At 36.7% G+C, this 17850-nt stretch overlaps 1 protein-coding gene across 9 annotated transcripts in view; it reads right to left on the bottom strand.

The window, feature by feature from the left end:
• Positions 1-17822, bottom strand: part of Ttc3 (tetratricopeptide repeat domain 3) — a 104195-nt gene extending 86373 nt beyond the window's left edge. For 2 of the 9 annotated variants that reach the window (XM_047564519.1, XM_047564520.1), the window contains exons 1-7: positions 17607-17816; positions 5065-5219; positions 4596-4638; positions 4136-4286; positions 3381-3468; positions 2054-2107; positions 995-1115 (exon numbers count right to left, since the gene is read on the bottom strand). In XM_047564519.1, coding sequence (XP_047420475.1) covers positions 995-1115; positions 2054-2107; positions 3381-3468; positions 4136-4286; positions 4596-4638; positions 5065-5208 — 601 coding nt within the window. In that variant the 5' untranslated portion in view covers positions 5209-5219; positions 17607-17816. Of the gene's footprint in view, positions 1-994; positions 1116-2053; positions 2108-3380; positions 3469-4135; positions 4287-4595; positions 4639-5064; positions 5220-7760; positions 9016-17606 lie in introns of those variants that run through there. The other 7 variants (XM_047564526.1, XM_047564521.1, XM_047564525.1 and 4 more) reach the window with 7 other exon arrangements.
• Positions 17823-17850: the final 28 nt, after the last annotated feature.

Genomic DNA, 17850 nt, shown 5'->3' with positions numbered 1-17850 from the left:
AATAAAATGAGTCTTTAAAATGAATAGTTGACTCTTCACAAAAGAAATGTTAACAATGAGAAATTATCTGAAATACTACTCATAGAAAAATCTTTAAAAAATATTTTTATAAAATAATTTAACACTCTAGATAGCCAAACTTTGTGTCAAAAGTTTATCAGGCCTCACTTTCTATATTTTAAGCTGTTATATAAAAAGGATTTTTTAAAATATGGTAAAGAGTCAAAACATTTTCTGTTTCAAGATTCCTGTAAGTACACTGTAAAATACTGCTAATATTCAAATGCTTTAAAGAAAATCATTTTAGGGCTGGGGACGTAGCTCAGAGGTGGAGAGCTTGCCCAGCATGCATGAGGCCCTGGGTTCGATCCCCAAAAAAGAAAGAAAAGAAAAACAAAAAAAAGAGGGACTGGGATTGTGGCTTAGTGGTAGCATGCTTGCCTAGTACACATGAGGCACTGGATTCAATTCTTAGTACCACATAAAAATAAATAAAGGTATTGTGTCCATCTACAACTAAAAAAAAAAAAAAACTTAAAAAAAAAAACAGAAAGAAATATGCAAGGCTATTTCTTCATACATAAAAGAATAGCAGATTTATCAGGAAAATGAAAATCACAATCTTATCTTGTTATTTTCTCGTATGAATGAAAAGACATAAGCCCAGCTGGGAGTTTTTATTTGACTATTATATAGAATTTTAAAAGTATGATGTCACAACAATTCATATGATAAGGAAACAGAATAAAACTAACTATAAGGTTAAAGTTCTCTTATTCAAGTTATACTTGAGGTATGTCTAATATGTCAAAATACTCTCTACTGTCATATATATCTAAAAAGGATAAAAATAAATGGAAATAAAAAATTTAAAAAATTAAGAAAAATATTTTAAATGCTCTTACACTAAATCAGAAATTACACAATTACACATTCCATTTTCCCACATAATACTTTAAAAACTGAGTCAGCAATTTAAAGTACTTATACTTACATTCAGTGAAGAAAATACTTAACATAGGCCAACAATTGTCAATTGATCCTAATTTAGGTAGAATTGTTATATCGCCTGTGTATTTTACCCAGTTTAAAGCTTCTTCCATTGCCAAGATTTTCTGTTTCAAAAAGAGGAATGAAGAATGATACTCAGGTATTCTGTGACACTGTAAATTTATGTTGAGTATTTCAATCCTTAATACAAAACTTACACAACCCTGTATTTTCATTACTCCATCACACAACAAAGAATAATTGAACTGCAACACACAAGTTAACAGAAACCACGGACTCACATCTTTGGGGGACCTCAGGTCACCCTCAGAGTTCAGCATGCTTTTGCAATGATTACAGGACCTGAAAGCTGAAGTCTACATCCAGGCCAAAACCTGCCCTAGGCAGGAGGGAAGTGCAATATTACAAGGGACACAGGGGGTCTCAGATCTCATCTAGACTAGGACTTCCATCTTTACCCCAAGGTTAAATGTACAATTAAAGTTCTCCACAGGGACTACATATTTGACATGGTCTGTGGCAAAAAGAATTATTATGAGATAATCATCAAGAGTGGCTGGGTAAATGGACACTCAGTGCAATGATTCTCATGAAGGGTCAAGAGTTCACAGAAATATTTGTTCTTTTTGTGCCTGAAATAATCACAGAATTAAATAGCTAGGTTGCCACTGCTGGTATCAGGCTTAAAGGAAACATGAAGACATTTACATCACCAGTAGCATTAAAATTTGGTTTATCACTGCATCTGGGGATTAACTAGTAATTATAAATAAAAAATATTCATACTAGGGAAAAATAATTTCATTTGGGGGAATATATGCCAGTAAAACAATCTAAAAGAGGAGAAAGAACTTGTAACATACATGGGTAAAAAAATGTAGCCAAATCTACAAAATGAGATTACTTGAGTAAAACATAGAAACCATACTACCAAATATTACATATAACTTTGAATATGTGGTCTTGATACATGGGAAAATGGGCAGCGATGGGACTGCCATTTATTCAGTGGGTGTGCTGGGTTCCCACATTTAACACTTACATTTTCTATTTTATAACCAATTCTCAATAAGCCTTCGATAAGGAATGAATCATTCTGCAAAATAAAAAAAAAGAACAAAAAAAGCATTTTTTTCCTTATTCTTGGATTTTCTAATAGGAAAAAAAAAAAAAAACCCTCCATTTTAGGAATACAGTCTTATTGCATGACATTTTCAGTCAATGACGAGTCAAATAGGACAGTGGTCCCATAAGAGCTGAAGAGTACTATCACCTAATGACAAAGTAGCTATAGTGATGTCATGCATGCCATGATGAAATGTGCTGCTCACAAGTTTACTGCATATTAAAGTACAGCACAATTATATATACATATAACACTTGATAATGACGTTAAACACCTACGTTACTGGTTTATGAAACTGTTATTTTAGAGTGTACTATTACTTATTGAAATAAGAAAAACTTCACTGTAAAGTAGCATGCCATTATGTCAGCAGAGTCACCTGTATTCACTATGTCCCTTAATAGCATTAAGAGGCCACATTCAGTGACTGATCTATATACCACCTGGGTCTATGTTAAGTATACTATTTGATATTCAGACAACAAAACCACTTGATTCCTTAGAATGTATCCCCATCGTTAAATGATGTGACTGTATTACATAGTAGTATATTTCCCACAAGCACTTACATGATCAATTTACCCCTTAAAAACTCTAAAACAAGAGTTCTACAGTTCTAGTAATAAAATGATTTTGTGTAAATTTTCATTGGACGTAAACTTTTTATAAAGGTACACTGGCTGGTATGTTATTGTAAACAATTATCAGTGAGAAACACCAAAATGTCCTTTCTAAATTTAAGTTTGCAACCAGAATAAAATCAAGCATAACACCTGGTTCTAAAATCAACTGAAACAAGAAAAATTATCAAATGGTTTTTAAAAAGAGAGAGTCTCACCATAGTACAAAGATACCTCCTCAAATCTATCCTAATAAATTTTATCCCAAAGGCAAAGTATTTGTCAACAGTGGTATGTTTTCATGTCAAAGAGAGTCCACTGCTTTCAGAAGCTGTGACAAAGGCTTCTATGAACCAGGGCCCCCTTTCATTTGTGACAAATTATAATTTCTCTCCTTTAATATCAAGAAGCAGTCCTGGTTCATTATGGCATGTCAGAACCAGGACATTGGCCATCAACCTGATCAGTTCCATACCGTGCACACGTGGAGAGCAGAATAATCTCAGGTAAAGAAAACTAAAAGCTTATCTGTTAACTGCTATAAATTGGTAACACAGGCATGATGCTGTGCATTTATATTCCTTAAGGGAGGGGGTGGGGTTGGGCTATACTCTAATACTTACCGCGACTTTCTTTGCCAAATCCACAATATCTTCCATCAATTCAAGATACTGTAATTTCTTCAAACTTATCTCAGAAGCACGAGAACTGCTTAAAGACAAATTTATTTTTTAAAAGATTACATTCTCACATATACAAATTCATTTAATTTTATGCTTAATTATATTACAAGTTATCTGACAAAAAAATTCAGTTCTTTTCTTCACTCTAGGTAATATGAGTAAGGAGTTTATTAAATGAACCAAACCACATATTCTGTCCCTCTTCTGTTTGATAACACTGACATTTATAAAAGTATGTTAATTTTTCCTGACTTAACTTCAAGTCTACTATTTCTATTCAGAATTATTTTGCTATAGTTATAATTTATTTTTCATATTCAAATTCCAAGAAGTTACTTTTTGTACCTGTTAAAAGCAAAACTCAAAAGCACATAAGAATGAGGGATAAGCAAGCTGTGGTGGCACATGCCTGAAATCCTAGCTATTCTAGAGGCTGAGCAGGAGGATTTCAAGTTCAAGTCTAGCTTGGGCTATTTAGTGAAACTGCCCCTCTCAAAATAAAAGCTTTTAAAAAGGGATGGAGGTGTAGCTCAGTGATAGTGCTTGTCTAGCATGGGAGAGACCCTGAGTTGAACCCACAGTACCAAAAAAAAAAAAGAATGAGGCGTAAGCCTTCCATTGTACTTGGCATTCCTTAGTACTGTGCTGCATGCTGATCACTGCTCATTCAAAATTAATAACATATAGTAACTTACGTGGTCTCCACACAGGGATGTAATCGTGATATTACAGAACTGTGCTGATGTTGAAAAAGAAGTGGCCAGAAGATATATATTTTAATGGCATCACAGTAATCTTGCAGGACAGAAAGTGGTTTACTACACCATATATTGCAGATGTCAAATTCTTAATTAAAATAAAAAAGTTTAAAATTAATATTTGTGCCTTGTTTTTAATGAATCAACACTGTTAATACAGAAAAGGTAAAAATGGGTGAGAAGACAAGAAATAAATTAATGTTTTAACCTGTTAGATGTTAAGAATATTTAAGTGTTAGCTAAAACTCTATTTTAACAAAAGGTTTTAGTTTCCAGAAAAAAAAAAAAAATCTATTTTTAAAAAGACATATAAATCTGTTTTGTTGATATGATTACATAGATAAACTTCCCTTTATGGTCCTTCAATAAATTAACATTAACGTGTCGAAATGCTCACCTAAATGTTTCTCACTTTGGGCATAATCTTTATACTTCATACCCTAAAAAGAAGAAAATTATTTTGATTTGCAACTAGTAAAATACATAAGTACAGTTTTGATTTTTAATCTAAAGATTAGCAGAATTAAACTGAAAAAATTCAGTTTACATTACTTATATGCTTTGAATATATCTGTAGCCAGTGAGTCTTAATTTAAGGGCTTTTTCACATTTCTTGAGTTTGTTTCTACAACTCCATCAAGGAGTTTTTCTAAGTCAGAAAGCCACCTCTTTCCGTCACTCATTCTCTGAAATCCATTCTTATTGTTGAGGCATTGCTTACTTCTTTTGAAGAATAACCTCTTCAAAAGCATGTGTACCTTCCTGTAAAAACCCACAGCCACAAAAAACATCTTTACTCGGATGCCCTAAACCAGAAAGCCTTTAGGATGCCATGTTAAAAACAAAAATTTGACAAACCTACTTACCACTCCATCACAGTAAAGCTGAGTCACACGAACGTAGTCATCGGTCGTATATTCAGGAGCAAAGACACAATCATCTTCGTAAGGGCAATCTTCCAACAACGCATAATCCGCCACAGTGAAATCTCCCTCGGTAAAATCGTCCATGGTACACAATCCTAAGGAAACAACACACACCCAGTTCAGTAATTAAATCATTCAGGATGACATGAGTAGCAGTTTTCCTGGCTTCTATAGTATAATAGAAAAATACTTAAAACCTATGCTTCAAGGAACTCTCATTAGAACACTGATTTTTGTCCTCATTCTGCTATTCTTTTCCTCCGACTCTCTCCCAATAGTTTTATCTGTTTCTTCCTTTCCTCAGATTCAGATATTCACCATCACTACTCTGAATTTTTCTGTTTACATGTATCCCTTAGATAGAAGATAAGGGCATTCTTATTTACTTTGTATGTGCCTAGTATACAGTAAGCCCTCATTAACTGCTGAAAACGGAAAGACATTCTCCCACTGCTGCACTCTAACCACACCTGCTTTTACTGCATCCCATGCTTTAGCATCCATGAACTGCTACATTCTCAGTGTCCTGGCCTGAACTAAATCCTGACCAGTGAGAAACACCATGTTTCCTATCAGTGCTCGTATTCCCCTGTGTGTCTCTCAGTGTTTCTCCATCTTGGTCCAGGGTGGATCTATCAAGTGGCCACATCCAGACATGCCATCTCCTAACTGCCTTCTTCTAATGTTCTCCCAGCTACCACAACACACAGCACTGCTAGACCACCAAGGGGAAGAAACCTCACATTATCAAAGACATGTTTTAAAAATGCTTATTTCAATGGGGGGAAAGAGAAACTAGGGCCAGAGTTTCAGACTAAGGTTTTGTTTTTGTTTTCCCTGAAGAAAGCTCAATAATGAAGATTTTTATAGCTATCAGAGAACAGCTACACTAAATATCACTGAAAAATGCGTTTTATTCTTCTAGCTCTTGCCCAAATAATGGCTTTCTTTTTCTACCATCACCAGCACCATGATTGAGACCATTTCTTACACCTTTCACTTCACTGTAATCCCATTATGATTAGAACAAACTAGTAAAGTTTCTTTTTTCCTAAGCAAGACCACCACCAGTCCTTGAAATATTCCTTTAACCAATCCTTCTTATTGTATCCAATTTAATGTATTAAAACCTCACAATATCAAAAGTGAAAAGAGTAACAGACTTTTTAGCAAACTCTTATTCTATTGTCACATACCGTACCAAGTACTTTACAAGCTATCATCTCATTAATCCTCCCAGCAATTCTCAGTAGTCCCACACAACATCTCCACTATAAAAATGGGAAAACAGTCTCAGTAAAATTAAGTAATTTGATCAAGGTCACCAAGCTAGAAAAGATTCACACTCAGTCTTCTGATTCCAAAGTCTCTTCCCTCAAACACTGTATTTTGCATCCATCTTTCCTTGTCAATACCAGTTATTTACCTCTTGGTTACTGTCATGTTTAAGAACACTGGCAACTAGTTCCTCTCTCTCCTCCTCCTCCTCTTCCTCCTCCTCCTCCAAATTCCATCACTTATTCCAACCTCATCAAGACCCATTCAGACAACACCCTAGCCTTGAATTTCACTGCCTACCTACCTCATCAGGCTATTCCTTCTTAGGGACACACTTCAGACCACCATCCATGTCTGAAACAATTTTTAAATCCTTCACTCAGCTCAACTTCCCTCTTCACACCAAGGGTCATTACAGCTCGCATTTTCTGTCTCCTCCCACAGCCATTCAACATCATCAAGGACTTTTCTTCCTTTTTCTCCTGTTCAAATCCTCCATTCTTACTCATTTTCAGTTTCCTACAATTTGGTTTCCATTTCCACCATTCAAGGAAAACTGCTTCCATTAAGGTCATTAGTCATCTTCTATAAATAAATTGGCTATCTATAATGCCTGGAACTTGACCTACTCAGCATGAACAATATTTCCAAAGTTTAAAGAATTTAACTATAAAAGTAACAATGGCCATAAAAAACCAGACATGATAGTACCCAAAGTAAGACACATAAAATGAGATAAATGTTATCCCAAGAAATATATATACTATTTAATTCACTTTCCTTACAAATGTTTTTGGTATAAATACAGAAAGAGCCAAGAACTGTCACAGCCTACATATTGCCATCATGGTGCTGATTACAAAACCATTGGCTGACTCAGCCATCAAGACATGACGCTGGTCTTTTAAGCCTGGCAGATCTCGTGATACCACAACCAGCACCAATTGTATAGTAATTACAACATTAATTTTTTTTTTCTATTTTGTTTTAACTAGAGAGGCAATGTGGCAAAATGGTTAAGAGCATGGTCTCTGGGGCCAGAATGCCTGGGCTTGAGCCCCTGACTCACCCATTTCCTTGGTGTGTCATCTTGGGCAAACTACTTAACTTCTCTGGGCTTCAGTTTCCTCACATCACATCAAGTGGAAATAATGACACTACCTACCTGATTGATCAGTTTTTTTTATGTTGAGTGCTTTGAAGAGCACTGAGCATATAGGAAATGCTATAAATACCAGCTATTATTAACACTAAAATTAGATAAAAATTTTTTTAAAAAACTTCTGTTTGGATGCTTCTAGCTAAATGGTCTACCTTAATTGCTAAATCCAAAGAGCACTTTTCAGCTTACAACTTACTTGACGCTGTAGACCAATTCCTCCTCCTCAGAACTCTTCATCTGGACTCCAAAGACCATCTTCTGGTTCTCCTCCTACTCGTTTGGCTGCTCTTCCTCAGTCTCCTTCATGGGCTCTTCTTCTCCATTCCCCGCCACCCAAATGTCAACTCTCTTTTCTTCTCACTCTTACTCTCTCCTTGGTGACCTTATCCACCACACCCATGGCTTAAAACGGCACTTTCTGAACTTTCATTATTTGCATAGCTTCACCATGATTTTTGCCATTTCCATATATCACATGTATTTTTACTAACATTTCCCTTTCATTGTATCCACTTGGCCTAAGTGATAATATCCATGATATAGGTTTAATATGCAAGTTTTTCATACACATAAAACTCTAACTATTAAAAAATTTCAAGTACTTATCCACGTACCACTTAAAATTATCTGATATGGTACTGTAGGAAACGATGGCTTCCAAACTGCCAAATGCCAAAATCCCAAATCCTTCTCTTAACTTCTGACCTTCTGTGTCAATTGCTATTGGATCTTAACCAAGATGTCCCACAAGCCCCTCAGATTCAGAAAGTTGGAAAACAAACAACTTTTTCCTCAAAAGAAAAAACAAAATAAAACAAAAAAACAAAACCAAATGAAACCAAGTTCTTTCCTCTTTCTGTATGCTATTTATCGGTCAATTGCTTGACATGCCACATGGTTACCCAAACCAAAAACCTGGGGGTCAATCTAGACTACCGAGTTTCCTTCTACATTTCTATCCAACTGACCACTAACTACTGCATTTCCTCCCTCGAGAAATCTAAATTTAGATACATCCACCTCTTCATACCCAGTGCCACTATCTTAGTTGTACCTTTACCTTCTTCCCTCTGAAATAATGCAACAAGCCATCTCTTAACTGGTGGTTTACCATTCAACCTGGTATCCTCTAAAACACTGATCATAATTTTATCATATAATTTTACCACAGAAAATCATTCAATAGCTTTCCTTATCAGAATGAAGTTCAACCTCCCTACTATAAGCATAAGTCTTACGTGATCCTATTCCTGCTTCTATCTCCAGTCACATCGTGAAATATAACAAGGAAGCCAGTCATAGTCAACTGCCCATCACTCCTAAACAAACCTTCCTCTCTGACGACCTAGTGCCTACCAATCCTTAACACTCAATTCCAGGAAGCACTTCCCACAGCACCAAGTTTAGTTTTGCACCTCTACCCTAGAAGCCTGGAACATCCTACCCATTCCTGACCACAGTTCTCATACTGTTTGATCACCACAGGTTCATCTCTGTAAGGTCACTATGAGTTCAGAGGATACATTGTGTAATCTGCTTGCCACCTATACTATTATTTATTTAATATTTTCCTTTAGAATAACACAGCTTTTTAAAAATAACTGTTTTAATAGAAAATTTAACAACACCAAGAAATCCTATGTTTGATACAATAGAATTTTTCTAATACAAACTAAAATATACTACTAAAATCAGTATTAAAATAATTTCTGATCGCATCAGTTATGATGAACTAGATACTGAAGAACACTACCAATGCAAAAAAAAGCAGATCTCGGATTTTTTAAAAACACTTTTTGAAGTATTTTCTGTTCACAGAAATACATTTCAGGAGACCTTCTCCCCAGAAAAGCAGCAAATTTTTAGACAGGAACTAAACTTGGCAGCCAAAAGCTATAATAGTATCAGGACAGTAAATCCTAGACCAGAAGTAAAATGTCAGAATTGAAAAGTGGGTCTAGTTAAGCTCCTGGCTCCCAGTCAAAGCTGATACAACTGCTTTCAGAAAGAAAAGTATCTTCCAGTTAGGCTCTCAAGATTCCCATGAAGATCTATCAAATAGATCTTTAGAGTTCATAATTGGTGATCACCAAGCACTGGACATAATAAGCCACCATGAGGGACAGCCAACAGAAGGAAAAACAGCAATAAATTTGGATCCCCTAAGGATATCAGCCACTGATATTTCCAGATACAGTCCATGAATAACTACAGATTTCCAAAAATGAGTAAGTAACATGAGACTACAAAGAATGACTGGGCATATATGAAAAATAACCAAGTTGAACTTTGAGAAATTAAAAATATAATTGTTAAAAGTTTTGAAAAAATGTGGGAGGGGATAGGTTAGAAAGAAAATTAGGCACACCTGAAGAGAAAATTGGCAAACTAGAAGATAAGAAGGATGAAATTACCCAGCACTAAAAATTTTACTAAGGAGGAAACAAGATGAAAAATATGAAGGGGGAAGAGTAAGCAATCTGGAAACAATTTAACACACACATAGCCAGTTAAAGCTCCAGAAGGGGAGAACAGACAAAATAAAAAAGAGCAATATTTAAAGAATTTAGGGCTCAGAATCTTCTAGATCTCATGAAAGACAACATACAGAATAAAGAAACACAAGTATCCAAAATAGGATAAAAAAATTAATTTTAATCTAAACTTAGAAGTGAAATCATATAACATCAAAGACAGAAAATCCAATGAAGCTATAAGAAAAAGGATATTTTCTTCAAAAGGCATAAATAAAACTGGCAGCAGACTTTGCATAATATTCTCACCATATTCTCTTAAGAAAAGTGTAAAATAAAAATAGTTTTAGGGTTGAGCTATATCTCCAGTTGGTAGAGTGCTTGCCTTGCATGCACAAGACCCTGGGTTCAATCCCCAGCAGCAAAAAAAAAAAAAAGGTTTTAGATAAAAACTGAGTTGACCACCAATCAAGAGACTTGAACTAAAAGAATGTGTAATCATACTAATTAAAGATAAATCCTGTAATATGAAAAAGTGAAAATAAAATGAAAAGCATATTCCAGATAAATTATCACCAAAAGACTCGAAGTCAAAATAATCAAGATTAGGAATGGAGAGGAGCCAGACAGAGTAAACAATGTTAAGAGAAAATGTTAAGCTTGTATGCAGCTAATAAGAGTGCCTCAAAATACATAAAAACAAGAAATGATTAGAAGTACAGAAAAGTCTATTAGAAGGGAACAGAAGACTACAACATACTTCTCTCAATTAATTATATGACAAAGACTAATAAAGACTGAACAATACAATTTCTTCGATGGTTATAGAAAAATTATAGAATTCACTATGGACAAGGTCATAAAACAAGGGCAAAAGATTGTTTTTAAAAAGAGCACATTCTCTGACACATAGGTGAAAAAAATAATTTAACATAGATACATCTGAAAATTAAAACAATGAAAACGTTAATGCAGATATCTGAAAAGAAAAACACACTGGGGGCAGTGGTGCACCTGTAATCCCAGCAGCTTGGAAGGCTGGGACAGGAGGATTGTGAGTTCAAAGCCAGCCTCAAGAAACTTAGTGAGGCCCTAAGCAACTCAGTAAGACCCTGTCCCTAAATAAAATATAAAAACGAACTAGGGATATTGGTATTGTGGTTCAGTGGTAGAGCGACTGCCTACCACGAGGGAGGCTCTGGGTTTGCTCCTCAATACCACATAAAAAAAATAAACAAAATAAAGGTATTGCGTCCATCTACAACAAAAAATTTAAAGAAAAAAAGGGCTGGGGATGTGGTGCAGTGGTTAATAAGATCCCCTGGGTTCAATCCCTGGTACTAAAAAAAAAAATTTTTAAAGGTATTTCTAAATAATAAGTAAAAAAAATCAAAATTGAATTTTTTACTTAATAAAAGCATTACAAACTGTTAAAGAAAAAATGCATCTTAAGGAAATTTATGGCATTATATGCTTATACTAGAAAATAAGAATAGCTAAAAATTAATGTTAAGCATGCAATTTAAGTTAGAAAAATAAAAGAATAAAAAAGAAAAGAAAGGGAAGGAAATAATAAATAAAAGGGGGGAAATCAGCATGCACTAGACCCTGGGTTCATCCCTAGCACCCCAAAAAAGTTAGTTCTTTGTGAGGATTAACAAAACAGACAAACTTTTGGGAAAACTAATAAAATAAAAAGAGAGACAAGAGATAAATCAGGCATAAATAATATTCTAAATGAGAAAAGGGAACATCCAAATAAAGCAAAGATGGAAAGAGGAATTAAAATACCATGAACTTGATGCCAATAAACTTTAAACACGTTGGTGAAAAGACAATTTTCTAAAACTTATCAAAACTAAAAGAGAACACCTGAACTCTCCACTCTCCTACTACCATTCAACTGCTAATGACTACTAAGCTTCCACAAAGCAAACATTAGATCCAGGTCATTTTCAAACAGGTTTCACCAATTTTTTAAGAAACAAATCACAACAATCCAAACTCTCCCAGAGAACAGAAAAAAAGGAACTACTTGTTAAGTCATTGTCTAAGTTCTGTGTAACCTAAATACCAGAATCAGACAAAGAGAGTCAATAAAGTAAAAGAGGGGGAGCTGCGGCTGTGGCTCAGTGGCAGAGCGAATGCCTGGCATGTGTGAGGCGCTGGGTTCGAGACTCAGCATGACGTAAAAATTAATAAAGTTATTGTGTCCATCCACAATAAAAGAATTCTATTTATAAAAAGAATAAAACACTCTAAAGAAAATATTAGCAAAGTGAATCCAGGAGTTCATAAAAAGATAATCCATCAAGAAAAGTTTGGGTTTATCTCAGGAATAAAGAGAATAAAGAATTTTTAAATCCATAAATTGGAATTCATTACATTTATAACAGATTAGAGAAAAAAAAAAAGGAAAAAATGAGATATTTCTCAATAGATGCAAAAAAACCTGACAAAACGGCAGATTTCCTGAACACAATCAAAGGTATCTACAAAAGCTCATAGCAAATGTTATTCTTCATGAGAAATCACTCCCTTTAAATTGGGACTGAGACCTGTAAGCCCACTATGACAACTCACTTCTAATGAACAACCATAATCACCCTATTGAACACAGATCTAAGTGTGCCAGGACATTAAACCAAGAAAAATAAAAGGAAAAATAACTGGAAAGGAAGAATCCAAACTGTCACCATTTGCAAATGATATAATTATTCACATAAAAAACCCAAAGGAATTTCAGGAAGTATATTAAAATATTAAGAATTTATCAAGTGGATAGCTAAGGAGCAATATTAAAAACATTAAATTGCTACTTACAAATAATTGTCAGAAAATAAGATTCTTAAACACTGCCACTTATAATATCAACAACAATTTAAAACATTGGAATCAACACTTAAAAGTGGAAAATCTCTACAAAGAAAACTATAAAACTACACTAAGACGCTGAAAACCTAATAAATGGAAATGCCATATTCTCAAAAGGCTCAAAATTCTCAAGATTTTAATTCTCCCCAAAACTTACTCCATAAATTTCAATTAAGTACCAAAGGATTTTTCATGTCATGTATAACAAACTGATTCTTAAAGAACAAATGTCAAAAACAGCTGGCACTCAAGTCCTTCCCAGATATCAAGATTTCTAGTAAAATAATAGCACTAATGATTAAGACAGTGAAAGTATCTACTCAGAAACAGACTGCATATGACACAGAACAGGTGACAAGTGATGCAGAAAGGCAAACCAGAACCATTATGCACACAGAAGCCAAAGATGTAAAAGAGACGGTGCAGCAGATTACGAGTGACAGAGAGGCTGGAGCCACTTGGGGAGGAGATACAAAGAATGTGGATCACTAATGCCATTCAAAAAAAAAAAATCAATTTCAGATAGATTATGAATTTAAATGTGACAGGTGTTATTTTAAAACTTCTAAAAAGAAACATGGGAGAATATCTTCATAAACCCAGAACATGGAAGGTTTCCAGTTATAGAACATTAAAATTAAGGAAGAGTGAAATACAACATAAAGACTAAAAAGACTGGTCACAAACTGGAAGAAGATATTTACAAAGTATATAGTCAGCAAAAGACCTGCTACTAATTTGTCAGTTTTACAAGACAAGTCAATAGAAAAAAAAGGATAAAAAGACATGACCAAGTATTTCATAAAAGGAAAACAGGTGGTTCATAAATATATGAAGAGATGTTCAATCTCAATAATCAAACAAATGCAAATTAAAACCACAACAATGTATCCTATTATACGCATTCCAATGGCAAATATTAGGACATCTAATGTAAGTATTGAAGAGGTTGCACATCAACTTACACACTGTTGATGAAAGTAAGTTGATGGGGCTGGGGTTGTGGCTAAGTGTAGAGCACTCACCTAGCATGTGTGAGGCACTGGGTTCAATCCTCAGCAGCACATAAAAATAAATAAAACAAAGGTATTGTCTCCATCTACAACTTATAAAAACAATTTTTAAAAAAGTATCTAGGTTGACAAATCTGTTGGCCAAAGTATAAACTGATACGACCACTTCAAGACACAAACTGGAATCATTGGTGAAGTTGAACGTTCACACAGCCTTTGACCCAGCAATCCCACTTATAGCACACAGTTTACCATGGTGGTATTCTAACTTTTTTTTTCCTCTCATAAACCACCAAAAATGTGTTTGAAAAATCATGTATCTTTCACGTTTCAATGACATCTAAAAAATTTCAGCTTTAAGTTTAAATAATTGTGAATGATTATTTTATAGAGTATTATAGTGGCATTTTAAAGTAAAATGATTCTTTTAAATGCATAATTATGAATGAGTATACAGTTGATCAAAATAACTTTATACACTGATAATTAAACAGAAAAAGTGAAATTTTATTGGACATGCATCTCTTGAAATAATGGAACGGTGGTGCTAGACTAAAAGAGGCTTTCCTCAACACTATACACTGTATTTTAAATTATCTCTTTGTTTTCCAGAATTTTCCCACTGGGGGTATTTCCTAGTTCTTTGTTGTGGTTTGTATGTAATACTACTGTGAAAGGGAAGGAAGGAAAGTTGAGCCAGCAGGGTTCTTATTATCGCCCTGAGGCATTACCAGTTTCAAGGAAGAGCATATACAGAATTTAATGATCTAGAAATTCATTCATTAATATCACGTGTACTCACATACTACTTAGAAAATCATTACTTCCCTAGGTCATATATTCCAAGATGAAAATTGAAAGAAATTTTTGCAACTCTGTACCAGAAAATGTATACAAGAATCTTCAAAGTAACAAAATCTCAACAACCAGAACATCCACCAATAGGAGAATGCATAGGCTGTGTTATATTCATCTGTGGAATATTACACAGCATTAAAAACTAATGACTTACATCCATTCTCAATATTAGTGACTTTTAGAAATGTAACATTTAGTGAAATAAACATGCCCCCAAAGATTATACCCAGTAATTTTTTTTTAACTCCGAACACAGAAACCATACAATACATTGCTGAGGGATATTTACAAATCTGATAAAAAAATTTTTTAATGAAAGAAATAACACACAATTCAAGATAATCATCTTTGGGGTGAACACATTCAATACTGGTTATTTTGATTCTTCGATTGGTTGATTCACAGGTGTTCATTTTATTATTTTGCTTCACAGCTTGCATATGTTACACATTTTTAATATATCAAATATTACATTAAAATAAAGACAAAAAGTTAAAAAAAAAACATTCATCATATAAAAAATGCTTTTAATTAAGTCCCCTCACCTGCCACTTGAGAGGTACATATAACATATCATGGAAATCCTATCTTTACATCAACCATAGCAACATTAGGTACATAATAAATGTTCATCAAAATTAATTTTCTGAGGATCAAATGCAGTAAAGATTGAGCTAATTAGCTGTGAGAGAGGAACCCATAGGTTGACACAGGGCTAAGGCAAAAGTCTAGGTGATTGCAAGCAAACTCAGCAGCAAGCTAGTCATAAGGAAACTGGTCAGTAAAGAGAAGACAAAAAATGTAGTATGATAACATAAAGTGTTAGCAAGGATATGAAGAAATGGGTGTTCTTACTCAAAACGGACAGGAAAAATTGGTACAACCACTTTTAGAACTTCTGTAATATCTGGTTAAATTGAAGATTTAACATACTGTTCTACCCAGCATATCTACTACTAGGTATGCTTCCTAGAGAAACTTCCAAATGTGTGCACAGCAGACAGGCACAAAGGTTATTTATTGCAGGACTGTTTTAAAGAGTCAAAAACTGGAAACAACTTCAGAGTCCACCAGTAGGGGAGTGTAAAAATTATGGTATATTCATACAATGTAATTCTATACCAGGAATTAAAATAAATTCACCAAAGATTATTCATATATGATCATTCAATTCATTCATATATAAATCTCTAAATGTGATACTGAGCGAAAAAAGCAAGTTGCAAAAAGACACAAGTAGTTAATATCATTAGTTTAAAATTCAACAATACTATGTATCTTTATAGATTCACGGTGAGCAAAGTACAAAATATGCAAAGAATGATTTACACAAACCTAAACACAGTGGCTATCTCTAGGCAAGGAGGGGGAGGAACTGAAATCACCTCCACAATCTTTGAATTTTATTTATTTATTTATTTTTTTACAAAAAAGATTTGAAGTAAATCTGGCAAAACAATTACATCTGTAAAATCTAAATCATTGATTAAATCCCCATTTATATTCAAAATTTATTCCAGAAATTAAAAGAATAATGAGAAATTAAGCAAGAATAAGGAAATTGCGCAGAACAGACACCAAAACGCAGCCCTTGAGAGCAAAGCAGGAGTGAGTAATAGGTGGGTAGTAGGTGGGTCCCTAATGGGTTTGAAGTCTCTTTCCCCAAGTATCCTTGTAATAAATTCCACTATCCATAGGATAAAATGCAAATTCCTTTCAACAAAAAGTGTCCTAACTAGGGCTGTAATCATAAGGAAACTACTCCCAAGGGAGGAGTAAAAGGTTCAGATTTCTACCTTGTTTCCCTCACCAGGACGTTGGGCAGAACCGAAAGACATTTATGTGAATGCCATAAACACCCTGCACCATTAAGTATCATGGAGAAGCCCAGGGATAGCTACTACGCATCTGCCGGTGGCAGGGGCACGTATTTTGGAAGGAGCTGACAACTGAAAGGCTTTCCGAATCTAGGGCACCTCTGGACCGACTCACTGGTACCATCCCACATTCACCTCTGATCATGCCTCTGCTCAATTTTTGTTGCTAGGTCCCTCTGTTCTGTCCCCAGAGAAGGATGGCTCGACTGGTCACGCTGACGTTGCCGACACTGCAGAGCAGGTGGCCGGCCAGACCCTTGGCTGTCCTCCCCCTTCGCGTTGGCGTTCAAGGGAGGATGCTCAGCAAAGGAGCCGGGAGCGCGGAGTGCGGGGGCGCGTCCCCCTCCCCAGGTCCCTTCCCCGCGCAGGGGCCGGCTCTGGGCTGGGCGGCCGGTCCTCCCCACCCAAACAGGTGTCCAGGACGCAGAGAACGCATCAACATGCAAGAGCGCGCGCACGTGCGCGAACGCGCGCGAACGAAGCCGGCACAGGAGCTCATGCAGGCGACAGGACCCCTGGGCCGCGCACACGCAGGGCGCGCGCTCTCGCGGGGGACGCTCCCGGCCAGGGTCGCGACCGCAGGAGCACGGCCGCGCGCGCTGGGGGACGCGCGCCCCGGGGGACAGTGACACAAAGGGGGCCACCCACCGAAGCCTGCAGCGCCCACGCAGCCTCCCGGAAAGGCGGCCCCCACACAAAGGCGCCGGGAGGAGACCCACGCGCGCGCGCGCCCCGCAGGTGTCACCCACGCACGAACCCAGGCCGGGCGCGGGCAGCCGGGGGTGCGTGCACACGGGCTGCCCCCACGTCGCGCATGGGGGTGGACAAAGGGGACACACCCACCGGGCAGACAGCAGCCACACCCCCTCAGCGCGGGCAGCGGCCCACGCAGACACCACGGGCACCTCCGCGAGGGACGGGGCGACGCGCACACACCCACACTCACCACACACCCACGGAGGGGGTGTGGAGGGCCCCGCTCCCCGGGCATCTCGACTGCGGCGGGACAAGGTGACACCTCCGGGAGCCCTGCCGCGCGCTGGGCGTGCACTCACCCGGGCCCGCAGCCCGCGAGCCTCGGACGCGGGCCGCCGCCGCCGCCACCGGCCCTCCACGTCAGCCGGATGGCGGGCGGAGCGGGCGGCAGCGCAGGCGGCTGGCGCGTCACGTGGGCTGGCAGCGCGCATGCG

This window comes from Sciurus carolinensis, chromosome 9, assembly GCF_902686445.1.
Source record: "Sciurus carolinensis chromosome 9, mSciCar1.2, whole genome shotgun sequence".
Classification (NCBI taxonomy): domain Eukaryota; kingdom Metazoa; phylum Chordata; class Mammalia; order Rodentia; family Sciuridae; genus Sciurus; species Sciurus carolinensis.
Note: the sequence above shows the minus strand (reverse complement) of the source record. Positions and strands in the feature narration are given on the sequence as shown.